This window comes from Emydura macquarii, unplaced genomic scaffold (genome assembly GCF_026122565.2).
Source record: "Emydura macquarii macquarii isolate MOO-44397 ecotype Brisbane River unplaced genomic scaffold, CSIRO-AGI_Emac_v2 contig_2205, whole genome shotgun sequence".
Lineage (NCBI taxonomy): Eukaryota > Metazoa > Chordata > Testudines > Chelidae > Emydura > Emydura macquarii.
Window position 1 is genome coordinate 22,325,452 of NW_027132342.1, and position 26,259 is coordinate 22,351,710.

The 26,259-nt window shown below is 43.3% G+C and overlaps 2 protein-coding genes across 2 annotated transcripts in view; one reads left to right on the plus strand and one right to left on the minus strand.

Annotated features, from left to right (window-relative positions):
• The first annotated feature begins 472 nt into the window (after nucleotides 1-472).
• On the plus strand, nucleotides 473-10,490 carry ARL1 (ADP ribosylation factor like GTPase 1). Its single transcript, XM_067559717.1, has 6 exons — nucleotides 473-795; nucleotides 6,539-6,676; nucleotides 7,679-7,760; nucleotides 8,934-9,045; nucleotides 9,752-9,930; nucleotides 10,145-10,490. Exons 1-6 carry the CDS (start codon nucleotides 792-794, stop codon nucleotides 10,173-10,175), a joined length of 546 nt encoding a protein of 181 aa, XP_067415818.1. The 5' UTR covers nucleotides 473-791; the 3' UTR covers nucleotides 10,176-10,490.
• A 1,969-nt stretch (nucleotides 10,491-12,459) lies between these two features.
• Nucleotides 12,460-26,259, minus strand: part of UTP20 (UTP20 small subunit processome component) — a 78,442-nt gene continuing 64,642 nt past the window's right edge. Inside the window, exons 52-62 of the mRNA XM_067559718.1 lie at nucleotides 24,637-24,716; nucleotides 22,997-23,066; nucleotides 21,806-21,988; nucleotides 20,674-20,805; nucleotides 18,952-19,084; nucleotides 17,468-17,664; nucleotides 16,969-17,040; nucleotides 15,639-15,884; nucleotides 14,911-15,037; nucleotides 13,188-13,333; nucleotides 12,460-13,013 (exon numbers count right to left, since the gene is read on the minus strand). Of these exons, the coding sequence (XP_067415819.1) occupies nucleotides 12,858-13,013; nucleotides 13,188-13,333; nucleotides 14,911-15,037; nucleotides 15,639-15,884; nucleotides 16,969-17,040; nucleotides 17,468-17,664; nucleotides 18,952-19,084; nucleotides 20,674-20,805; nucleotides 21,806-21,988; nucleotides 22,997-23,066; nucleotides 24,637-24,716 (1,542 nt within the window). The 3' untranslated portion in view covers nucleotides 12,460-12,857. The remainder of the gene's footprint in view (nucleotides 13,014-13,187; nucleotides 13,334-14,910; nucleotides 15,038-15,638; nucleotides 15,885-16,968; nucleotides 17,041-17,467; nucleotides 17,665-18,951; nucleotides 19,085-20,673; nucleotides 20,806-21,805; nucleotides 21,989-22,996; nucleotides 23,067-24,636; nucleotides 24,717-26,259) is intronic.

Genomic DNA, 26,259 nt, shown 5'->3' on the forward strand with positions numbered 1-26,259 from the left:
TGCTCTAGAAAATCCCTCCCAAGATTTGTTGAAAGCCTTTGACCAAGTTTCGAGTGGGTCCTTTGCTGCTTCAAGTTGTGTCTTTCGATCCTTTTGTCCCCTTGTTCTATTCGTCTGACACAGGATAAAGAAGGGAAGGGGCTCATATGTTTCTAAGGTAGCGCTGACCCTGCTCCTGGCTAAAAGGTGGGGGGCTGACTGGGTTGCCAAGCTCTATTGAGTGTGGCTGTTCTCTAAGTGACCAGCGCCCAACGTTGGATGTGCTGCGCCCTGCCCCATGCATCGCTCCTTCCCTCGGGCAGGGGCCAGCTGCGACTCCTTGAGCTCCCGCGCGCCTGCTCCCCCGGCGGCGGGAGCAGAGGCGCGTGAGGAGGAATGCCGGGAGCCCCGCCCCGTTTCGAACCGAGTCATCACTCATCTCTTCGGCAGGCAGGCACTACTTCGCTCCACCCACTGCCCTGCGGCGGCTGTAGCGCCCGATTCCGCGGCAGCACATTCGTTGCTGCTTCGTGTTGAGGTAGAGAGAAGCCCCGACGGGGCGCTTCCCTGCCCCGTTGGACTACGGAACCATGCGCGCGGAGCCCCCTGCACCCGTCACCGCCGGGGCTGCGCGGCCCCGCCCGGCTCCGACGGCCTAAATCCCGGCTACGTGCCGAAAGTGGGAGGCTGGAGGCGGTGCCTCATTTACTCATCGCGGCAGAAGCGGCCGACGTGGAAGCTGCTGGTAGCGGGCGGCGAGCGGCCTTGCGCAGCGACGAGCCGAGCGGGCCGGCGGCAGCAGCAGCGACACCATGGGTGAGGGCCGGGCCGGGGGCTGCGGGGAAGGGTCTGGCCGCCGCGCGGGCCGGGGGCACCCAGCTCCGGGAGGCCAGGAACAGCCGCTTCCCCCTCCCCACGGGGGAGCCGCACCCGGGGCTGCCTCTCCTCGAGAGGCGGGTGCGAAGCCCCTGAGCAGCAGCCCGGGCTGGCGGCCCCGCGCCCCTGGGGGAGGCTGGGCTGTAGGCGGCAGAGGGCCGGTGAGTCCGCGCGCGGGCGGCGAGCGCTGGGCTGGGCTGGGCTGGGCTGGCCGAGCTGAGACTCGGAGACTCTGATGGGCGATGGGGCGGCGCTGCTCGGGCCGGTGCCCTGGCAGTTGGAGGCATTGCCGCTACTTCCAGGCGCGGGACCTGGAGAGTGTCGGGTGAGAGGAGACCAGGCTTCCCGCCCGTCATCCCCCGAGCGCCGGAGGACAAATGCCGTTTCAGCGTCTTTGGAGTTTTTACAAAGGTCTTTGGAAGAACAGATGTAAGGAAACTACAAAGCTAAAGCGAGGACAGGGGCTGCACCGGCATCTGGAAGTTTGTCAGCGAGGCCCAGTGAGTGGGGCACTGGACTGGGACTCGGAGACTTGGGTTCAGTTCCCAGCTCTACCTCCAGTGTGCAGGGTGACTGGCCAAGTCGGTGCCTTACCTGTGCCTCCATTTCCCCATCTGTAAAAACGGGGATAAAAATACAGACCTCCTTTGTAAAGCACTTAGATATATGCATGCAATATAAGCGCTAGGCATTATCTCTGTCTAGTCCCAGTGCTGCAGTCTCTTCTGATTTCTCAACTTGATCTTATGTCTTCTCCTAAACCATACTTGTGATATTACCATTTACCTAATGCATTACAGTATCTATTTGAAGGAAAACAGAATTAAATGCAGTTTTGTATGTTCTGCTCTACATAGCTAAACACCAGGAATGTTCTTCAAAGTGCTGATGACTTTATTAGAGCCAGTTTTGGAGCTAGTATCAACTCAGTATTTAATATCATGGGTGTAAAAATACAAAGAAAATCTGAGCTGGACTGAGGTAGAATCTGGTAGGATTTATGCAGGTGCTACTGTTTCTAATTAGTGAATGCTGTTGCTCTGGTTGTGAAGCAGTTTCCAATCAACCTTGCTTTTCTCAAATCACTGAGTGGGTGTGTTTCTAGTGGGGTCCTCCAGGGATGGGCTCTTGGCCCTGTGCTATTTAATGTAATCAGCGACCTGGAAGAAAATATAAAATCATCCTTGATGAAGTTTTCAGATGATACACAAATTAGGGGAGTGGTTAAATAATAAAAAGGATAGGTCACTATACAGAGTGATCTGGATCACTTGGTAAACTGGGCCCAAGCACTTAGTGTGCATTTTAATACAGCTAATACAGCTAAATACAAATGTACACATCTAGGAACAAAGAATGGGAGCGTATCCTGGGAAACCGTGACTCTGAAGATTTGGGGGTTCTGGTGGATAATCAGCTAACCATGAGTTCGCAGTGTAGCATTGTGGCCAAAAGGGCTAGTGTGATCCTGAGATGTAAACAGGAATCTCAAAGAGGAGTGGACAGGTTATTTTACCTCTGCTTTTGGCATGGGTGTGACCGCTGCTGGAATACTGTGTCTTTCTCTGCATTTGGTATTGGTGTGACCACTGATGGAATATTGTGTCTAGATCTGGTGCCCACAATTCAAGAAGGATGTTGATAAGTTGGAGAGGATTGAGGGAAGAGCCACAAGAACGATTAAAGGGTTAGAAAATATGCCTTGTAGTGAGAGACTCAATCTATTTAGCTTAACCTTTTCTTCATTAAGTGATGATTTGATTACAGTCTATAAGTACTTGCATGGGGAACAAATATTGATACAATCTTCAATCTAGCAGAAAAAAGTATAGCAGAACCGGGTTATTGTGGATGCTCCATCACTGACCATTTTTAAATCCAATTTGGATGTTTTTGCTGCAAGTATGCTCTAGTAATTATTTTGGGAAAGTTCTATGGCCTGTGGTGTACAGGAGGTCAGATTAAGTGATACCAGTGGGCCCTTCTGACCTAGGAGTCTACAAAGTCATTTTGGGCTAGACATTTAAGCAGAATCAACTGGAAATTTAATTACACTTTAAATTTAGTTTTAAAGCTGTTTCAGTTATCCCAGCCTGCCCCTTTTATTTTCCTACCATTTTGTTTATGTGGTTGTCAAAACACAAAAGGGGAAACTGGCTTATACTACTTCTCATCACTTCCTCTTTTAGTAATCTTAGATATTATAAATATAGTGGGTAAAATTTTCAAATAGAATAATGACTTTTAGTTGGTGTGGTACATAAACGGAGACCATTTAGAATATTGTGTTTAATTCTGGTCTCTCTATAGCTCCAAGAGATTACCCATCAGTCTTGTGGAGGTCTAATAGGCTAAAGTTATACCAACCCTTCTGTAAGGGTTGGGGGCCTTTGTTAAACAGAAGATACTGTCCATCTGCTAGATCAAGAAGAAAAGCCCCAAGTCATTTTAAACTTAGGCTATTTATCCAAAAGTCCTTTCTTTGTTGGTCTCTGGAGAATCCTGTTTGAACTAGTATGTTCCTGGGAGATGATGCCTTGGGGGGATTACAAACTGGGTGATTTGCCTTAGTCACCACCTGCTGTTCCCTGTTGGTGGAGGAGCTGTGGTAGCCCTCCCCCATGGAATACACAATCATACATAAATCCTTCATTTAAAACAATGAACCCCCAAAATATTTTAATTTATAGTTCAATAAAGTCTCCAAAGGATATGGCAGGAAGTTGCCATATCGGTCAGTCTTTCCCCTACTAGTCTAAAATGCTAATGAATTGTGCTCCTGTTTGCTTAGTGCCCAGTGAATGTACAAGCAGCGTCTGGTCATAGGTACTACATTTCCTTAATGTGCATCTGAATGACATGTTGGGACAAACCCTATTTAAGTAAGAAAATGTTTCAGACCTGCTCCTCCTACAGCATTGGATTAAGACAGTTATCTTGTAGATATACTAGTTCTATATCTAGCAGCAAACAGTCTGCTTGTCAATTGGATGTGCAATACCAATTAAGGATGTTACACATGAGAAGATTGACACAAAGTTAACTGGACTGAACTAACAGCTCACTTCAAAAATAGTTTTTATTATTTTATGTAATAAAACTGGACTTGGGTGGTGGATTTCTTGGTCCTCCAAGAGTGCCTATTCTAATTGTAACTGTTTGATGTAAAGTTTCTCATTTATTTAAGTTGGAGGTGTCGATTAGGTCAAATTTTGAACCTAAGCCATCTCTCTAAAGTTCTGAATTTAAACTAAGGACTGACTAGAATGGATTTAAAAATTTATCTCCAAAAGGAAGTCAGATAATTAACATCTCCACTAGTCTGCAGTATTGTACTATCTCCCTCTACAGTGGAAATGAAGACAGTTGAAGCTGTTGCTTAGCAATCTGTCTGTTCAGCCACCCTCTTCCTATTCCTGTCCCAGCCCATGTGTGCACTTCTGCAGGTGGGTTAGACACTTGTTTGGATACATTTGTCTGTGTAGTTTCATAATCTATAACATTAAAGTCACAGCTACACTTAAAACACTGCAGCAGCACAACTACACCGCTTTATTGTTTCAGTGAAGATGCTACGGTGCCGACAGGAGAGCGTCTTTCGTCAGTGTAGTTAAGCCACTTCTACGAGAGGCAGAGAGCTTCTCCCATTGACATAACACTGTGTACACCAGGGTTTACATCAGTATAACTGCTTTACTAGGGTGTGGATTTTTCACACCACTGTGCAATGTAGTTATACTGATGTAAGTTTATAGTGTAGGCCTGGCCTCAGTTAGCATATGTCAGACTATACAGCATGTACCTTATTAAACCAATAAATGTACATATGGATGGGTCATACTGAAGGGGAACTTAATTTCCTTTCTAACATCAGGCTTTGAAGATTCCTGTGTCATTTAATGCAACAGAAACATAGAAGGTAATAAGAAAAAGGAATTGGTTCACCATGTGCCAGTAGATAAGGCAGAGGAGAAGCATATGTTAGCAGAAAAGCTTGCTTCTGTCACCTGATCTTGTTGAGGTCATACTTTTGGAGAACAGGAAGGGCTAGGTATGGTTGAGCAGGCAAGTGTGTAACTAATCAACAGCTTGAGCTGTTTTCAGTTTCACTGAAGGGAACAATCCAGTACTTGAGATTAATGGATATTTTTAAAGCAGATATACATAGAATTATAGAAGTATAGGACTGGAAGGGACCTTGAGAGGTCTTTTTGTCCAATTCTCTGCACTCAAGGCAGGACTATTATCTAGACCAATGGTTCTCAACCTGTTTACCATTGTGGACCACATATGTAGCGCTCTGTGTTACATGGGCCTTATCCACACAATATATATACTGCCTGTATAGCCCTGAGGATGTCACATGGGCCACAGCTGTAGGCTGACTGGGCCACAAGTGGCCTGTGGGTTGAGAACCAGATCTAGACTATCATTGACAAGTTTGTCTAACAATCTGCTCTTAAAAATCTCCAATGATGGAGATGCCAAAACCTCCCTAGGCAATTTATTTCAGTTATTAACTACCCTGACAGGAAACTTTTCCTAATGTCCAACCTAAACTGGCCTTGCTACAGTTTAAGCCTATTGCTTCTTGTCCTATCCTCAGCAGGTGGAGAACAATTTTTCTCCCTCCTCCTTGTAACAACCTTTTATGTACTTAAACTGTTATTTTATCCCCCCCTCAGTCTTCTCTTTTCCAGAGTAAACAAACCTGATTTTTTCACTCTTCCTTCATAGGTCATGTTTTCTAGACCTTTTAATTGTTTGTTGCTGTTCTCTGAACTTTCTCCAATTTGTCCATATCTTTCCTGAAATATGGCTCCAGGAACTGGACACACTATTACAGTTGAGGCCTAATCAGCGTGGAGCAGAAAGTGAGGTGTGGTTTTTTTTTTTTGGGTTACATTGTAGACTCATATTTAGCTTGTGATGAACTGACCCCCAGATCCCTTTCCCTAGTACTCTTTCTTAGGCAGTCATTTCCCATTTTGTATGTGCAACTGATTGTTCCTTCCTAAGTGGAGTACTTTGTATTTGTCCTTATTGAATTTTATCCTATTTACTTCAGACCGTTTCTCCAGTTTGTCCAGATCATTTTGAATTTTAATTCTATCCTCCAAAGCACTTACAATCCCTCCCTGCTTTGTACTGTCCACCAACGTTAAAAGTGTACTCTCTGCCATTCTCTAAATAATTGATGAAGCTATTGAACAGAACTGGACCCAGAATTGATCCTTGCAAGATCCTACTCAATATGCTCTTCCAGTTTGACTGTGAACCACTGATAACTACTCTCTGGGAATGGTTTTCCAATCCGTTATGCACCCACCTTATAGTAACTTCATCTAGGTTGTATTTCCCTAGTTTGTTTAAGAGAAGGTCATTATCAAAAGCCTTATTAAAGTCAAGGTATACCACATCTACCACTTTTTCCCCCCATCCACAAGGTTTGTTACCCTGTCAAAGAAAAAGCTATTAGGTTGGTTTGACATAATTCGTTTTTGACAAATCTATGCTGATTGTTACTTATTTTCTAGGTGTTGCAAATTGATTGCTTAATTATTTGCTCCATTATTTTTCCAGGTACTTCCTGCTCTTCAGTAGGACACGTTAAATCTGTCTGACTTCTTAGTGTTGAAGCTACTGCAACGTGGTACTGAAAATTCTTTCTTCTGTTTTTTAGGTGGCTTTTTTTCCACTATCTTTTCCAGTTTGTTTGGCACACGAGAGATGAGAATCTTAATCCTGGGACTAGATGGGGCAGGAAAAACAACAATTCTGTACAGGTTACAAGTTGGTGAAGTTGTTACCACCATTCCCAGTAAGTGCTTCTCTAAAGAATAATTGATCCAGTGCAGATCTAACATGTAGACTTTGTCAATGAAGTGTGCACATATATAAAGTTTACAGATTAACTCTAATGATCAACTAGTCTTTAGAAGTTGCTGGAACCTCATGTATCGTTTGGGTGTCTTCCCATATGCAGTTATTATAGTGTGCTGTAAAAGTACTGGGAAAGTTAGTTTTCAATGCTGCTAACTACATACTAAGACTGTGTCTACATTACCGCCTATATTGGCAATACATCGTTCAGAGGTGTGACTGTTCCATGCTCATGAGTCATTGTGAGTGCACAATGCTATGATGGTGGGAGAACTTCTCCTGCTGACTTAGGTTATGCCGCTTGTGTGGGGTGGGGTTTTTTAATGTAGATGGGAGCGTGATGTCCCATTGGCATAGAGCTTCTTCACTAGATGTGCTGCAGCAGTATCACTGTATAACCTAAAAGCATTTAGCCACACACTTGAATTTTGTTACCATGAGTTTGGTAGGTTCCTATTAGGGTTTTAATTCACATTAATTATGGCAGTCCAGCAAAGTCAGGGTCTCAAATGTATCTTTCACATGAATACTATGGAGGCTCAGTGATTAGATACACATCAAACTCTGGACAGGAAAGACCAAATCAGTAAATTCATTTTTGCTCTTTGTTCTCATTCTCACAGGGAAACCAGGAGTCTCTGGGATTAAGGTTTTGTTAACACTCATGTTTCAAACAACCATATATATACTTCACAAATGTTTGGAAGTTGCTTTTATGTCTTTTAAAATACTGCATTTTGTCTTTCAGTCAAAGTATAGTGCATTAATTTGATGGTCAAAAAAGCAGCCAGTACTACAATCTCTGGAGAAGCATGGACTTAACTAGCTGTGTAGGATGTGTATTACAGATTCTAATTTGTTAGAATTCATTATACTCCTCTTTTGCTGGAATGTCTTCCCTGAGAGCAGCCCTGAAGTAATCTCTCTCTATATATTTCAGCAATTGGTTTCAATGTTGAGACAGTAACCTACAAGAATCTAAAGTTTCAAGTCTGGGACTTGGGAGGACAGACAAGTATCAGGTAAGAAATTTCACCTTACTAAGACTGATATGGCGCAGCCAACTGGAATGAACACTGGGGCCTGATATTCATAAGTGTTGACTACAAAGAACTTTGGTGGGAATCTTGGGTACTCTGTACTTCTGAACATCAAGCCCATAAATTTGATTTTAGAAGTGTTTGAATTAACATGAGGGGATAGTGGTTGTATGGAACGTTCTTTGGTTTGGCTAAATACATTCAACTTTACAGTCCAATTTTCAGATACACAATGCCATTGGAAACTATCAGCATGCAAATAAATGTTAAATTTATTTAAAAACCGTATATCCTTATCTACTAATTTATGCAGTAGTGAGCATGGAAACTAGTTATGCTTAGCTTCAGTTCTATATCTTTTTGAAAATATTTTAGCATGTTAGGTTAATGTTAAAGGAATTTGTTACCTATTCATAATTTTATTGTAGGTCCTGCATGAAAATTTTAATGAGTAATATGTAGCACAACTGTCACTAAGAGTTGGGAATGTGGTCACTTCTTGCAGTAGATATCCTCTTATGAAATCTCATTTGCCATGTTTCTTTCAAAAATAGATTTTTACAAACTTTAGTTGCTGAATGTAAATTTCACTTTGATCCTGCATAAAATACTTCAGTAGGCACAATTCTTCTAAAATGAAGATTAACTGGGAACATAGTCTGTTTGAAGAATCAAATCAATGGGATCATATTTTTGCTTGCCTAATATTTTTGCCTTAATAGCAAACTCCATGGCAGTTGCTTTTCATACACCTAGTTTTGTGAAACTTTATTTAAAGCTTAATTGAGTTATCATTGTTAAAGAGAGGTCTTAGAACCACTTAACTGAAATCTGTGTTGCACTGCCCCTCAAAACTATGAACTTAACTGTAGCACATCTGTCCCCCAATAAATAGTTGTCCCCAAGTTGTTTTATCCCCTTACCTCTTTTCAAGTCTCCCTTCATGTTTGAGCAGTAGTGTTTGGACTGGTCTGCTCCTTTCCTCCCTTTTTAAGATACCAGTTGCTCTGTAGGCCACTTACTCTTCCCCAAGCAAGTGGATTTTCAAGCACTGGCCACATCACATTGTTACAAATGCCATTGTGTTAGGTTTCCTTTCACTTAGTAAAATTAAACTTAACTTTATATAAACTAAACTAGCCTGTTCTTCTCTAGGCCATATTGGCGGTGTTACTATTCAAATACAGATGCAGTCATTTATGTAGTAGACAGCTGTGACCGAGACAGAATTGGCATTTCAAAATCAGAACTTGTTGCTATGTTGGAGGTAAGAAAACAAGGACACTGTTTAGATAATTAATACTAATTGCAAATCTTTCCTCTTAAAGCAAATCTAAAACAAATCAGTCCAATCAGAGTTTGTTATGGCAGATAATCAAGTTGTCTTCAATCCTTAGGAAATAGCTTATTACAAAGCTTTTGCTTGCAGAATATTTGCACTTTGTTTAATGCTTTTGTCAGTCTTCCGTTTTTTCATGGCATCTGGTCAGTTCAGATAAGCCTTTGTGTGGGCAGCAGGCTGAACATAATCTGTTTACTAGCATAGCTTCTTAGTGCTTTGTCATTGTGCAGGGCCCAATTCTGCCAGCCTTCAACTGATTAATCTCACTGATTTTAATAGGATTACTTACAAAGTTTAGTAGTATCTTACTATGCAAGGATGGCAGAATTGGTCCTTCAGTAATTGAATTTAAACTTCGAATACCTTTATTGACCCACTGAATGATGATGATCTATACTTGGATTTAAAACACTCTGTAAAACAGTATTTGAAACTACTTCCTAAGTGAAACTGACCAGGAGCACAGAGAACTGGCATCAAACTTTAATTTAGGTTTACCAGTAAGCCAGGATTTCCTAGAGCATATAAATCAAGACTGAAAGCCAATGTTGTCTGTACATAAACAAAGCTGCAGTTTGCCTTAAATTCCCTTGAGGTTGGGAAGAATACTTGCATGCATTTCTTTTTTTAGGAAGAAGAGCTGAAAAAAGCCATTTTAGTGGTGTTTGCAAACAAACAGGACATGGAGCAGGCTATGACTCCCACAGAAATGGCAAACTCACTGGGCCTACCAGCTTTGAAGGACAGAAAGTGGCAGATTTTCAAAACCTCTGCAACCAAAGGCACTGGGCTAGATGAGGCAATGGAATGGTAAGTAACTCAAGTCTTGATAACTAATAATGCTGTTACAATGTGCCTCAAAAGGCATGTGAACATTTGATGTTTTGGGGGCTAATTTTAACCTTTTCCAAATGAACAAAGTAAGAGCCCAAAGGCTACATGATTATTCTTGTGCCCCATGCACAATCTTTCAGTATATTTGAAATGGGAATCCTCACTAAATAGTTACTTCATTTTTCCTTAGGTTGGTGGAGGCCTTGAAGAGCAGGCAGTAAAACTTGCCTAATGATGATCAAATACATCCAGCATCCCACTTTCTACAGTCAAGCAAGTTAATGCCACACTGTAAATAGGACTGATGGAATTGACACTTGTAAAGGGGGCTGCCTTGTCTTGATATGTAAACACTGAATGTCTGTCTGTCATATTAAAATACTCCTCCTCCTGTGTTAAGATATGTTCTTGTTAATTTATATGAAAGATTTAATTGAAAATAGACTGAGCATGGTTGGAATAAATCTTGTTACTTTGAATTTTAGTGGCTTCACCTATTCTAGTCATGTAAACACTAATAAATATCTAAACTGTCACCTGTTGTGAGCTCCTTTAAGCAGAGTGCTGTCTGTTAGAAATTCAGCTGTAGTGTTCACTCATAGCCCCCTTTTCAATTTGTGAGTGGAAAAGCCCAGGGGTATGAGGAGGATGGGCTAGTTTTGAAATAAGTATCTAGGAGTTCAGCTCTTGAAGCTCAGCTGCATGACACATCTAACACCCTTCCAGCTTTGAAGTCAGGGCAGGGTTTTTTGTATTTTATGGTAATGAGTTGTTTGAAGAAAGCTCAGCCTGAAGAAGATCACCTTTCAGAAGTGATAAACTCCCTTAAGCTGTATATGCTAGGTCAGAGTTTCTCAATTAAATTTGGCTGTGGAACCCTTTTTAACTTCTGCAGGGCCATGCGATACCCTCCGCTGAAAAATCCCCTTTTCGGCGGTGCGGTTTCAATTTTTTGCAGAACCCCAGGGTTCTGCGGAACACCAATTGAGAAACACTGCCTCAGTATTTAATGTGATTTCCATACAACAGTAATGTTCATTACCCTGCCATAAACAAACTGCTGCTGTTTCCCCTAATCTCTGCACCACTTCAAGTTGGTGGTGGGTGACACAGTAGCTTCCTACCCTTCTACACAAAGTTCAAACTTCACCCCTCTGTTAGCAGTACCTTGCACTTCTCTTGCTGGTCACGTTCCAAAGTTAACAGTTTAGTCAATGTTGCTGTAAGTACCATGTTTAACTTACAGTGTAGTAAGCAGCTGCCTTCTATTGCTCTTAAGTGGAGCATGCTGGTAGGAAAATTGAAAACTACTGAAGAATAGCATTAACAGCACATCGGCGGGGGGGGGGAGCCATGTTAGTCTGTATACAGCAAAAATGAGAGTTCTGTGGCACTTTAAAGACTAATTGAGCTGAGTCTCATGAAATGATAACACTAAGCTGGGGGGAGTGGTAGATACCCTGCAAGGTAGGGATAGGATACAGAGTGACCTAAACAAACTGGAGGATTGGGCCAAAAGAAATCTAATGAGGTTCAACAAAGAAAAGTGCAGAGTCCTCCACTTAGGAAGGAAGAATCCCATGCACAGCTATAGACTGGGGACCAACGAGCTGGGCAGTAGCTCTGCAGAAAAGGACCTGGGGGTAACAGTAGATAAAAAGCTGGATATGAGTCAGCAGTGTGCCCTGGCTGTCAAGAAGGCTAATAGCATATTGGGCTGCATTAGGAGGGGCATTGCCAGCAGGTCACGGGAAGTGATTATTCCCCTCTATTCAGCACTGGTGAGGCCGCATTTAGAATATTGTGTCCAGTTTTGGGCCCCCCACTACAAAAAGGATGTGGACAAGCTGGAGAGAGTCCAGTGGAGGGCAACAAAAATGATTAGGGGGCTGGAGCACAAGACTTATGAGGAGAGGCTGAGGGAACTGGGCTTGTTTAGTCTGCAAAAGAGAAGAATGAGGGGGATAGTGGCCTTTAACTACCTGAAAGGGGGTTCCAGGGAGGATGGGGCTAGGCTGTTCTCGGTGGTGGCAGATGACAGAACAAGGAGCAACAGTCTCAAGTTGCAGTGGGGGAGGTCTAGGTTGGACATTAGGAAAAAGTTTTTCACTAGGAGGGTGGTGAAGGACTGGAATGGGTTACCTAGGGAGGTGGTGGAATCTCCATCTTTAGAGGTTTTTAAGCTGAGGCTTGACAGCCCTGGCTGGGATGATATAGCTGAGGTTAGTCCTGCTTTGAGCAGGGGGTTGGACTAGATGACCTCCTGAGGTCCCTTCCAACTCTAATATTCTATGAAAGCTTATGCCTACAAAAATTAAATTTGTTAGTCTTTAAAGTGCCACAAAACTCTCATTGTATTAACAGCAGAGTTATTCATCCTTAACCCATAGAATATTAAAGGACTTGTACAGCTTTTCATTTTAGATTTGATGTGCTCAGCACATCTGAAAGATCAGGCCCTAGACCTTTAATCACATCTTTCATAAAATGGGAAGGAATCATCACTATGCTTTCAAGCACATTTAATTAGAAAAATGCAATGTCTTAGTATATTTACTAATGTACAGCGTCAACCTGACCTGTTGCATTCTTCGCATGAAAGGAGAGCAAACAGCTTGATGGTTTTACATAAGATCCTCAGTGACAGAGAATCAGTGCAGACTTAATCTTTAAAATTAATTACAAATAAATACATCAATTATGTAAAAGGAAATATTTAGGCACCGAATTCAGTCAGGCTCCCGCATCAGCAATGAAAAATGTAGTCCTCTACACAGCATTAGGTGCTGGAAAACAATTCAGTGCTTTGCGTACCTCAGAAAGTTAAAGGAATCCTCTCAGCCAGCCAGTACTAGACAAGCAGGCCACCTACACACCACCATACAGTTGTTTCCCCGCAAGTTTCATTCTACCATTGCTAAGTCTTTTAGCCCATGGCTCCTTGATTTCTTGGCTTTGTAGCCAGGGCGCAGGAATTCTATTTTTCTCTTTCGTGCTTCTATTTTATTCTTGTGTTTCTTCAGCTTCTTCCTAGCAGCAATGTCAGGGTTTGCTACAGTCTAAGAAAAAGCAGAAATTCATTTTTGCTTTTCAAGAATATGGTAGTGTTTAAAAGGACAGTATCAGCTTTAATTAAAAAAAAAAATCCTCATCCCTCATCCCGCACCCCTTGTCTTGATTTTTAGTACTGTTTTCTACTGAAAGGACAATCAAAGTTGAGAATAAAGTCTTACCTGCAATGCTCTCTGTTTTTTCCTGACAGCCCTCTTCTGACTGGCCTGTTTCTGCACAGAAGCAAAGGCAAGTGAAAAGGTCTCCAGGCCAACTAATTTCTTGAGCAGCTCTATGATTTCCTGGGATAGGTTCTTCAGTGTTGGATCTAGTAAAATAAACAGAAGAGATGACTTCCCAAGTCCGCACTCTAAAACAGTCTACTTAAAGGGCTCTGTTCGTACATTACTGATTTCTCTTCTGTATAAACACAAACTCTTAAAAGCACAGCATCTGACTCCGATGCTTATTTTTCCCTGGCCAAATCTGCATGCAACATTGGAATTTACCCACAGGCAGCATATTTTCTGTAGAAATGAACTGTACAGTGCACACATGCGCCTGAACACTGCTTAAACAGGAGTCGCGCTAATGAGCATACACAAGCAAGAAACATTTCATATACTTCAAGGGCGTGTACGCCTACCTGCCTCCAGCTCTCAGCACTTCATGCATGGGGCAAGCTGGCCTATTCTCAACTCCTCATCTTAGCTCTGTGTGCCATGCACCAAGCTTGCCTTTTCTGTTCCCGCCCCCTCGTGCAGTGTGCCTGCCACATGCATGTCCTCCGCACTGTGCTAAGGTCTGCATACCCACTCTCAGTCCCTTGTGCTTGTAGTATCTTATCTGTAGCTCCAGCAAATACTCTGCTGATGCTCAGCACATAGCTTACAGCACTGCAAAACCAGAGGGGTTTGCAGAGCCCCCGTTGGAATATCAAATTTCAAGCCAATCAAGCTCTGCGTGTGTATTTTAGAGCACTCCAAAAATTAAAAGCAGGTTGGTTATCTTTGAGGAAACTGGATCTCAAAAACTCAATGCCATGAACTGCACACAGGACCTCGACGCTCTGCTCCACAGAATCAGAGTGAAGTCTAACAGGACTGCTAACTCTTACAACTGGTTGGTGGATGTCTACAGATCCCACTTCCCAACACTTCTGGCCAGAGCCCTTCCCGGTCTCATTGCCCCTGTAAGGCATCCATTTCCCCCACCCCAATAGTGGGAAGGGAGTTGAGAAACAGATGCCTGGAAGGCCCGTAGAATGAGCAGTTGGCCTGGAGGACTTGGGCAGTGTGTGTATCTTGGGAATGCTTAAATGAAATAACCCTAAATTTGCACTACCAACACTGGCCCTAGAACAGCTTACCAGTTTTCAGGATCTACACAGAAACTGCAGCACAATCTTAACGAGACAGGTACCTCCTGCTGCCCTGTAATCCCCACAGCCAAATCTCTCATCCAAGGTCCTCCTCATCTTCATCATCACCAATGACTCACTCTGGCCTCCCTGACACCGATGCTGTACCCCTCCAGTCAATGCACGACACACCCTCTTGGTCACCTTCTTTGTCTGTCAGACTGATTATACCACCTAGCTCCCCTTCCTCCACATCATCTTCAAGCTTCATGTTCTCACCTTCAAAGGCCTGCATTACTGCCTCTCCTCAGCTGCCCATGTCTCTTTTGGCATCACCACTTTCCCCTTCTAAATCGCCTCTGCTCCCCCACTGAAGCACTATCCATAGTTGCTGGTATGCTGATATTTTTTTTAATTAACTACCATTCCCTGAATGAAGTGTGAGGAGACAATGTGAATGACAGTGTTTAGACTGGGCTGTCTGCCCGAACAGCACAAAGCAGAACAGACTTTGCCAATCCCTGATAAGGAAATGGCTCTGTTACCTTGCTCTGCATAGGTGCTACTCAGTTCTCTGTGCAGAGGGGTGATGATTGTTGGAAGATATGGCTTGATCCTGTCTTTCCCAAGATCCACTGCTACCGCTCCAAGGAATTTAAAGATACAGGTCCTCTGAAAATACAGACATGCCAGATATGAGAGAAATTCTGTTGGATTTTTTTTCTCCTTCCAATGAGCTGCATGGCAGCAGACAGGTGGAGGAACGTAAAGCTTGTGACTCTTGCTATGGGACAGAGGGTGTGTTCTGGTGCTTCATGGGAGTGGGGAATGGGTGTGAGAGAGATGGACGGAGGAGCCTAGCACTCAAGGCACAGGAGGAAAAAGGAAGGTGGAACTTTTCCCTGCAAGCATTTGTTCCAGGACACATGGCTCCCAGCGTAAAGAACTAACATTTGTGGAGCATCCAGACTGGCCAATTCACTCAAATTAAAAAAAACACTAATGTAGAGAGGGTGAAGGCTTTGGAATGAAAGGAGCAGAGGTGGGGAAAGAAGGCAGGGCAGAGAAACAGGCTGGGATTCTCTGGAGCAGCAAGCCCCATCATCTCCCAGTAATCAGAAATTTATTCCTCCTTAGCTAGCACCTCCAGCACTTACCTCCCAGCATGCACTCCAAGCTTGTTCCCTAGGGGCTAAAGGCCACCATGTGTAGGCTTTCCCAGCATGCCACTCCCAATGCTGTCAAATGGAGGGAGGGACAATACAGTTCTTACCTTCACAGGGTTTTTAGGGGAATATGCTGCTTCACGCTTTGCCATCAGAGAGAGTCTTTTCATGACCCACAACAATGTGGCTGGTCGGCTTTTCTCTTCCGCTTCGTCATCCTCCTTCTCTTCCTGAGCAGAGGCTGCCTTTTCACCTTCGTCTTCAGAAGCATCCTGCCCTTCCATTTCACCATCCTCTGAATCCGGGACCAGAAGGTAGAGCACTCTGGCCACAAACAACAAGTTCTTTATAACCTTCAACATTGAAAAGAAAAACCAAGTGAGATGCCAGTATGAACCCTGGCTCGTGAAGGAGGCAGGCGAGATTCACGGAGACTGCTGCATGCCGCAAAGCAAGTTGTGCACTTAGAATGTGGACCTTTAACTTTGGGCCCAATCAAAAGTCCACTGAAGCCCAGGGGAGTTTTTCATGTGCTTTGGGATCAGGACCTTTGAGAGGAAAATGTATTAAGACCAAATAGTTCAGAACGATGCCATAGCACATACCAGAGAGTTAGGGTGCCACGGGAGCTGGTGGGGATGCTATGGTCATGCCCACATCCTTCCCTTGGAGATGGCTAGCATCCATAATAGTGCTCGGAGGGAGCAGGCACTATGTCTAACCAGCCCGTGCAGAGCCTGCAGTGGGAGTGCTCCTTGTGCCCGGCCCCCCCGGGACAGAATATGGCTCCCAGAGGGTGGATCTCAGCCAGTTCCATCCGAAATCAGAACTCCTGCTCAGCAATATAACCCGTGCTGAGTGCAGAAGGGTCGGCTCATGGCAAACAGCCAGGCTTTGATTCTCCACAATGTCTGAGCTGCAGGGGGGAGTGAGGTGAGGTGGCTACAGGGAAGCTGGTTGCGGCTCCATGATTCTGAGCTGCCCAGGCCACCATGGGAGGGCTGCACAGGACACCAGCGGAAGCTCTCAGGAACCTTATGCCAATGGAGGATCTGGTATCGCAGAGCCCCACTCCAGCACACAGCCTCCACTCCCTGGTAGGCCTTCCTCTGCCTCTTATGCTAGGTGCGACAGGGCAGCTAGGGTAAGTAGTGGCAGCGCCACTGCTGGCAGATTTACATCCACAGAAAGTTCCCCTGCACAGGCAGGATTTTCCACTAGGCAGTTTGCATAAGCACTGATCTCAGCTGACCAGAGAATCTGGTCCCTGGGCTATCCTTTAACAACGCATTTTCACTTCAACTTTCACCTTTTCTATGGCACATGCCATATGCTCCACTTTCTAGCCAAAAGCACTCACACTCTCTGCAGGCATAGTAGAATATTCCAGAGTTTGGTCTATACTCCCAGTAATTTGAAACCTATTCAGTCTCGTACCTGCTCTCCCAGAGACTGATCCAGGTACTTGGACTGCAGCTGGTGGCAGAACGCTAAAGCAAGTTCCTTCATCTGTGGAGAGAAAAGGAAGTTGGAATTCTTTACACAACAGGGCACATGCAGGATGATGATGTAGCCCAAGGGGTTATTTTTCCGACCTACAGAGACAGCTCCTGGGGGCTAAAGGGAGGCCCAAACACTTTGCTAATCATAACTTCAGAGGGGGGCTGGAGTTCTTGCTCAGTGACACTGGTCTTCACAAGAAATATGGGGAGCCTTTTTGCTGATGAGGGCGAGACCCAAGGGAAGCACTCTGCCTGCCTAAGGAAGAGCCAGCCAACAAACAATCAGCACAGAGCAGTGGAGAGCATCAGAACGTTAAAGATAAATCAAGAGACCACCAACTAGTGCTACTTTGCATTGCTACAACCAGAAACCCCAGCAAGGTGACAGGCACGGTCTCAGGAGGGGGGAAAAGAATTAGCAGAAATATCATTGCCTTTTTGTCCAGCTCATCTGTGAAGAACGTGGTCGCTGATGGCTCCAATACAGTCTTTTTGCTCTTTCCTGCCTTGCTCTCATTCCATTTGCTAACAAGTTCTTCTGGTTTGTAAGAAGCAAACAATAAGCCAAAAATCTGAGCAGCAGTCAGCCACACCCAGCTGTGAGGGTACCACAAATGGGATTGAACATGACCTTCAGGAAGAGGGGAAAGAAAAAGCTTTTTAACCAACATAACCCTTTCCATACGAGAGGGAAAAGTACCCACTGCATGTGCCCCGCATATAGTTATGGGGCCTGTAGTCATCACTGCTCATTCTACAGCCAGGAGCGGAGTACTGTAAACGGTGCTGATTTGTTTAGAGTTTGTCTGCAGACTTCTGGGCCATCAGCAATTCCAAACCAGCCCAGGTTGGCAGCGACCAAAAGCTGTGCCATCTGTGAAGCCTCTGCCAAATAAACCCCACCCGTAAATAAAAACAATGCTTCAGTAGACTACACTACAGCGATGCTTCCATGCATGACAGCCTACATTAGTCTAAGTGCCATGGTTTGGACCACTGCTGTTGAGTGTTTTTTTATTTTCTTTTTAAATAAGAGGTGCTGTTCAGTGACTTCTCCTGTGAGCTGTGCTGAAGGTGTCAGTCTGGTTCTCCGTGGACAGATGACTACGTTCGAAAACCCATCACCACTGGTAACCATACAGATAAGTTCAGCAAAGACAAAAATGATTGCCATAGCAAGGAGAGTGAGTAGCCCTCTCTTCCCTAGTGCTAGTATCTCCAGCTACACATTAAGAAACAACAGCAGCGCAGCATGGGGAAGTCTCTGCCAATGCTGCATCTGTTCCATGGATGAATTCAGGATTTTCATTATCATCCATCTGACACCTGCTGGGATTTCTAAAAAGGCACTTGGAAGCCTGTTGTTCTTTAAAGATCCTTTGCAGACATCAAGAGAAGCATTTAAAAAAAACACTCCACCACCACACGCCCAAAAGAGTAATCTTAACATTTCAGTGCATCACGTATAGCCAATTCAATTTAATCAATTTAATAAAATGGTTTTGAGATGCAACCTTCCAAACAAGCACTCTGTTTAAGAGCTGCTATACCACGTGCCACCAGTTCACTGGCTGCTATTTATGATCTCATTGAGAGAACCATTTTTCTCAGAGAATGCAGAGCTTAATCTAAAGAGATGTAATTACAGCCAAACGGGCACCAATTTGCAGCCAGCCATTGGATTATCCAAAATAGTTTCCAGCAACCAGAACCAAGAGATCGTTTTCACTTATGGTCTAACCTTTTCTACTGGCATCTACTCTTTTACTCACCAGTATCTGCCACATATTATAGATCCCTCTTCAAAGCGCAAATCTTACTGCACAGATCTTTGTCTGGTCGCATTAGGGCAACCACAACTACATAAAGTACCAATAATCTTAGTTCTAATATAGCAGAAAATATTTTTCATACTTACGCCAGATACTGCTCAAAATCTCATTATGTTTGGTTAGCAGAATAATGTTGCATTCCTTGATTAATTTTGTTATCAGAGTAAGAAAACTGAACAACAATCTGTCTGCAGCCTTTTCTTCAGTCTCTTCTGTTATCTAAAAAGAAGTGTAAATCAACAAAGAGACAGTTATGATGGCTTATTCTGTATGTTTAACATCAAATTGATGGCCGAAGTCTTCCACATCAACCCCTATGACTGATTTAAATTTACTATATGAATTTAGTATATGGGAAATGAGTCCATTAAAACTCCTTCACAAAGATTCAGAGTTTCCAAAGAAAGATTGCCATGTCACTTTTATCTCTATTTATGCATATGCAGACCTTTGTACACAAAAACACTATCATTTATAACTAATAATTGAAGTCAAACATAGTTCAAGAAAAGATTTATCGGTAACAGCTGTGAAGCACTTTGTTGTTATGATAACACGATGTAAACTGCATAGGATTAAACTGCCTCCTTTTGATCAGCTCTGCAGGTATCAGCTTGACTGATAATAGTCAGCCTGCTTATGCACATGATCACTGGGGTGTCCATGTAGTGATTACAGCATCAGCAACCATGTCAGAATAATGCCAGCTGCCTCTGTAGTCATCTCACATCACCTGGGTCTTCCTTGAGTTCAGCATTTTGGCATTCCTTATTAATTAAATACATGGCAACTTCTTTATGACCAGCAATTGGTATCTCCTTACACAAGCTGATCAGAACCAATGAAAGCCATGTTATCTGAAGCCAAAACATGTGCACTAAAGAGACATCAAATAAACCAGTGACTGAATTACAGGCAGGGAATTGTATTGAACGCTTTCCTATTTTCTATAGGTTAAACTAAGAATCATACTGATGTATTTCTGATCTTTCATATCCATGTAAACCTCTGGGTTTCTAGGAGTTGATATTTTCAGTTAGAAAAACGCCATCAACTTGTTACTTAGTTGGTTTTTAAATAAATGGATCCTATGAAATGTCAGATACAACATTAGCCTCCTGCCCATTTTTGTGGTTTCACAATCCCCGTTTTGTTTAAATAAGTGTTTCTTCTCTCCTGCTGCTATGGGAAAGCCTCATCCAAACAACGATAGCTGACATGCTACATGTCAAAAGCTGTCAAATGCACAAAGTCAACAAACTGAAAAAAGGGAAGATCAGATGCTTTCTCTTTAATCTCTGTCAGTTCTTATCATCTTACTGTTATTTTATAGTGTCCAAAAGCATGCGGGGCACCTCACAGCAGATACTGTCCCTATCCTGATGCGCTTACAATAGGAATTTTAGATGTGACAATGAGCAAGGGGGACAAAAGTCAGGAGAGGCTGGAGCAAGGAGAACTAATGTTTACAAGAACATGACCATGCGGTCACTCAGCACAGGTGCGTATACACTTTGGTGGTTCTATTAGGCACACACACACAATTCCCACATAGACAGTGACATGTAGTATGAGGAGGTTTTCATTTAGACACAAGTGTGATTTTTCAGTTGATGGTGTCCCTTTAAGAACTTATATATTGGACATGGGTCTCATCAGTCATTCTGATCAGGTAACAGGCCCCCCAAAGAGATTAATCTTTCCTGCTTTTATTCTTCCCCCATTCCCCTTTTCCCACTTATTTATTACAAGTTCCCCAGCTAAACTTGTCTCTCTCCCAAAGTCCCATCCCTGTTCTAATAACCTACATCTTCAAATTTCAGAGGTTCAATTTCTTTTTCGATCAGCGGGAGAACGGCTCCAAGTTGTCTTTCAAACACCACTCCCTCAGCTTCGACGAACAAACCACAGGCCTGGGCAGCTAGCCTCTTGTGTGAGCTCTGCCAACAGAGAGGAGGACAAAGCAATCATTATTTCTTGCTTTAATACGAAGAACCCACCCTCTGTAAATGCAGCTCAGTAAATGAGGCACCGCGGCCCACATTTTGTGGGTGCCTCTGTTCTGCGTACCCAAACTAGGACAACCTTAAAGGAAACGGATTTGCAGAGTGCTGGGCACCAACTCGGGCTTTGAAAATCAGGCCCCTTTGCGGGGTCCCTGGTTGGGAGCCTAAGACATGCAATATCCCTATGTGTGTGTGAAAATGTAGTAGGCTCACATGATTTTCAAACTGAATTTTCAAGAATGCTAATTTTATCAAGTTTCTAAAACTACAGTTTTGAAGCATCTGACAAAGTTGTCCACAGCTTCAGACTATTTGTTTGGTTAGCAGTTACAGATGAAAGAGCTCAAATGTAGATACACTTTGCCTATGATCGTAAAAAGTCAACAGGACTACTCAAATTAGAACCGGGCCCAAAAGGTCTTAAATCTGCTACATCCCAATAACAGAGAGGAGGAACTAAGCAGCAGATGAACAAAAATAGCACCATCAGCCGGTTACTAAACTCAAGTTCAAAGTTAGGGATTTTGCTCAAATTTCACCACCAAAATATTTAGCTTTGGGCAAACATTAAATAAGAAGAACTGTTCAGCCCAAACAGTGAACTTTCAGCAAGCCATGAGCATATAAAACAAGGCTCAAATGGAAATGGTTCTAACACCTTAGCTACAGCAACCACTTCTGTTGCATCTATACAAGAATGCATTTACATAACTTCCTCTCCTTGTCAGCTAGGACTGTGGTGGAGAATGGAGTTTTAACAAGCTATTACTTTAGGACTCTTACCCTTCACAATCTCTTCCCCGCACCTTCCTCTTCCTCTCCCTCTCCCCTTCTCCCCCCACCCAAGTTTAATTAAACACACCACCTAAGAGATTAAACATTTACAAACCCCTCATTTGCTCCAATTCCATCCTGCTAATGAAAAGAGCAATACCTTTTCGCTGTTCCACCACGAGGTGACTAGTGAGAACATCAGATCTCGGTTTGCAGAGTTTATTTTAATGAGCAGAGATTTGCTTGCCATGGCTGCCATTTTCTTGCACTTGGCAGAGTCATCATTTACCATCATCATACAGAGAGGGACAAAGAACAGCCCACAATATTGATGAAGTAATCCCTAAAAGGAAACAAACAATCACCTGGCAATCTCCAGAAGGCTTTCCTCATTTAAAAAAAAAAAAAAAAAAAAGGCTTTTTTGTACATGACACACAAACAGCAGGATTCCTGAGACCCAAGCCTGGGCCCAAATAGAGGTAGTCATACAGAGGAAGGATGATCCAGTTGTTGGAGCACTAGGCTTGGACTTTGGAGACCCGTGCCTGCTGGTCTGCCACAGACCTCTTGTGCAACCTTGGGCAAGCCACTTATTTCATAGAGTTAAAAGCCAGAAGGGACCATCCGATCAACTAGTTTGCCCTCCTGTGTACCACAGCTCATTCATTTTCACCCAAAAACCTCTATATCACAGTTCCCAAACTTTTTGCCAGCATGACTCAATTTTAATGACGACTTTCTTGCTGGGACGCAGACAGTATGGAGGACACCATTTTGAAGAACAAAATGGCATCCTCTGCACAGCATGAACTCGCACACACCATACACAAGAGCTCACGCTGCTCTACAAAATGTCATCCTCCCCACAGTGTCACCTGGCTGGAATGGGAGCCATCTACATATGATAGATGGAAACTCACATTTCATTAGGCATGATCTCTTTCTTCCCATTCCCCCTCCTGCCCATCTGCATTCCTCCCCCAGTCTCCTACATCCCCCGTCTACCCACACAGCCTCCGGTTCAGCCCTGCAGCTGCACTGCCCGGAGTTAGCAGCAGATATGTTTATAAATAAATATAACTAGAGCATTATTTCATTCGTGATATTGCAGATCCCACAATATTAGGCTTCCACCATCATTTTGATTTTAATTAGCTTCCTTTGCACCGTCCACAATTTGGCATACATTACAATTCTGAATTGTAATTAGTACTGCACTAACATTCAACATTTTAACTGTAACATGTAAAAGGCCAAAGTGACTGGACTTGATTTCTAAAGCATTTGCGTTAAGACTTTGATCTGCCAACCAAGTTACTGGATATAGCTGAAAACTAAGCCATATGTTACCTGAGGGAACATTTCAAAGAGGTAAGCAATCATCTCCAATGCAGACTCTCTTCCCGTCTCATAGTCATAACTGGGAGAAAATAATTAACAAGATGGTTAGGTTAGTATCGTCCAAAATTGCTAGAAATTCATTTGCAATGTTTGCAAACATAGAACTGTTTGCAAACATATACACCAAGGATCTTTGGACAAACAGCTATTTATAATCAATGCAAGTTCTGTAGTGGAGACAAACTATTTGTTCAACTTGCTTAACTGAAGGATAACTCATTTGAACTGTGAGAACTAAGAGCCAGCCTTACTCATACAGAGCAGTATCTCTCTACTCAGGTACCCCACTGACACTACTGGAGGAGTAAGGTACTTCTCAGTGGGGGTAAGGATAGCAACTTGGCCCTCTGTGGCAGGTTCTGTTGGCAGAATTCACAGTATTCAAGAGGACCCACTGATGAACGCAGCATCAATGGAGATTGCGTGTACACCCTGCCTGAGTGGGAAGGTGAATGGGATCTTGCAAAAAAACCCAAAAAACTATTTGGGGTTAGAATGACTTGTATTGCCTACCCATGCAAGGGAGGAAGGGGGACAAAGACTTACCCTGCACCCCAGTGCAAGCTGCCTGGGACTTGGGTATGGGCACTTATAGGAATAAGCAACCTCAGTGACTACTTACTCCACCTCCCAGAGCACACATACAAGGAATGGAATGGGCAGAATGTTGGTTCTACTCTGCCACCCCCCACTTAATGGCCAATGCCGCTGAGTCAGCATGGCGGTACTGTAATATGCTGTTGGCACCATGAGTAAATTAGTAACTCCTGAAGCAGGGAGGAAGCAGGGGAGGAATTGTGCCTCAGAAGGCGTGTCTCAAAGCCACACACCCTATTAGGGCTACTCCTAAAGCGGTGCAACGTATGCATCGCCCCATGCCGAGACTGTGCCTGGGGCCACAGTCCAGCCCACTGTCAGTGGCTAATAGTCAAGCAAATTTGCTTTCCCTTGTCCATTCTGGGCCTCTTCAAATTCAGTTAGAACTAAATTCAGGCTACATTTACACTGAGCTGCAATCCAGACTTCGGGGACGTTTGCAGAACGCACCAAAATGTTGTGTTGTAACTGCTCTATGTGGATGCTGCTGGCACCAACTAAAAGGTATTTAAGTCCACGTGGACATAATCCTGCAGAGAGGACCACGTTAAAGCCAATTTGAGTTTCCACACGGGGCAGTTAGCACACAACACTCTGGTGCACTCTGCAATTCACTGCCACAATGCGGACTACGGTGATGTGTATAGAAGGCTGCAGTGCAGCTGACTAACCATTAAGAGCAAACAATTAAAGACATATTTTGGTTATATAAGAGCAAAGAACAGCAACAGGCAAAAACAACTCAGAAATTAGAAAAGATCTGTAGATGCTATATCTATTTGCCATAAATGTTCTTTAGTTTGCTTCTAACAAAGTGAACATTTTACTTTTACAGCTAGGAAAATGAGGTCCCGACACTGCATACCCTCATTCTCATGAACAGCTGTTACTTACATGAGTACCACTGAAATCTGTGGGAATACTTGCATGAGAAAAGATCTGTAACATTGCTCTTTTTTAAAAGCCACACACAATAAGGATTACAAACTCACTTAAGCTGAGCAAATATGAACTCCAAATTGGGTCTCAGCTTGTCACCAAGGGGATAGTCGAGAATGTATTTCAGGTAAATCTGAAAAAAACAAACAAGAAAGAATGACCAGAAACAACGGGATAAACTTGTGAAACCATAATGATGAGAGCAAAGGTTTTCCAACAAACTGTTAACAAGTTACAAGAGACACATCTCCCTTTCACATGTTCGTAAGGCCTCATTCTGCAAAGCACCGAGGCGTCTCAACTGCCACTGGCTTGGATGGAATCTGCAGACACTCAGTGGCTTACAAGATCAGTCCCTTAGATTGACATAGCTATGGCACTCTGGGATGTGAAAAATCCACATTCCTGAGTGCCATCAATATGCCATGTAGATGCAGCAGCTCAACGGAAGGAGGCTTCTGTTGACCTAGCGACTGTCAGTCGAGGAGGTGGAGCTCCTACGGTGACAAAAACCCCCTTCCACTGCTGTAGGATGCATCGACATATAATCGGGTTATGATGGCATAGTTATGGAGCCACAGCTATGCTGCAATGGTCCCCGCAGGATAGACAAGCATTTAGTCTTGATAATAACTACGTAGCTAGCACTTCTGAATCTATGACATCTCTATTAAAAAGGACAGACTCCACAAACCTCAAAATAAGTTCTGTAAAGGTTAAACTAAAACTCACGTTAGTGCTAAGATCATCAGCTGCTTCCATTATAAATCTGCCCCCTTAATAGTAACAGACTCAGTCTAATGCCAGAAGGGACCATTGTGATCATTTCGCCCCACCAACTGCACAACACAGGCCACAGAACGTTACCCGGTAATTCCTGTATCAGCTAAAGCAGATCTTTTAGAAACTCAGCCTGTCTTGATATCAAGACTTCAAGTGACAGAGAACCCATCACATTCCTATGAACATTGTTCTAACGGTTAATTACCCTTACTGTTAAAAAAGGACACCTTAGCATTAGTTTAATCTTTATATGGGAGGTGTTTTAAAGGTTGCAGTAGACATCACGCATGTCACGATACATAAAATAAAGCTATCAAAGTGATCAGCCTGGCTGCTAATTATTTCTGAAGATAATATTTTCATTTATTGAGAGCCTCATTCAGTAGGGCAAACACACGTCTTCTCAGGTGGCAAATTTCTTTGCTGTGTCCTGATGCTCTGATTTCAGAAAGGTTCACGTGCAGATTTTTAAAATATATATATATATATTCCCCCCCCCCCCTTTTTTTTTTTTTTTTTTTTTTTAATTCCTTCTATTTTCAGCCCCACAATCTGGAACCAAGTTCCTGCAATAATGATTGTCATCCATTTGTACCTCTTAAATACCACCCCTTCCTTTTTCAAACACAACCTGGGAGCCCTTCCAGATACTTCAGAGAGCCAACCAGTTTGCTCTAAGAGAAGAATTAGGATTCATCCCACACCTTCTTTAAGATATTTATTTCTTCTTCCCCTCTGCAACTCAGGACCGAGTTCAGCAAAGCATTGATGTATATACTGGTCTTTAAGCATGTGAATAACAACATCCTGGGACTGTTTCTGTTTTTCAGGTTAAGTACATATTTGAGTGTCTAACTGAGTCAGGGCTGTAAAGCCGTTACTTATCAAGCAAT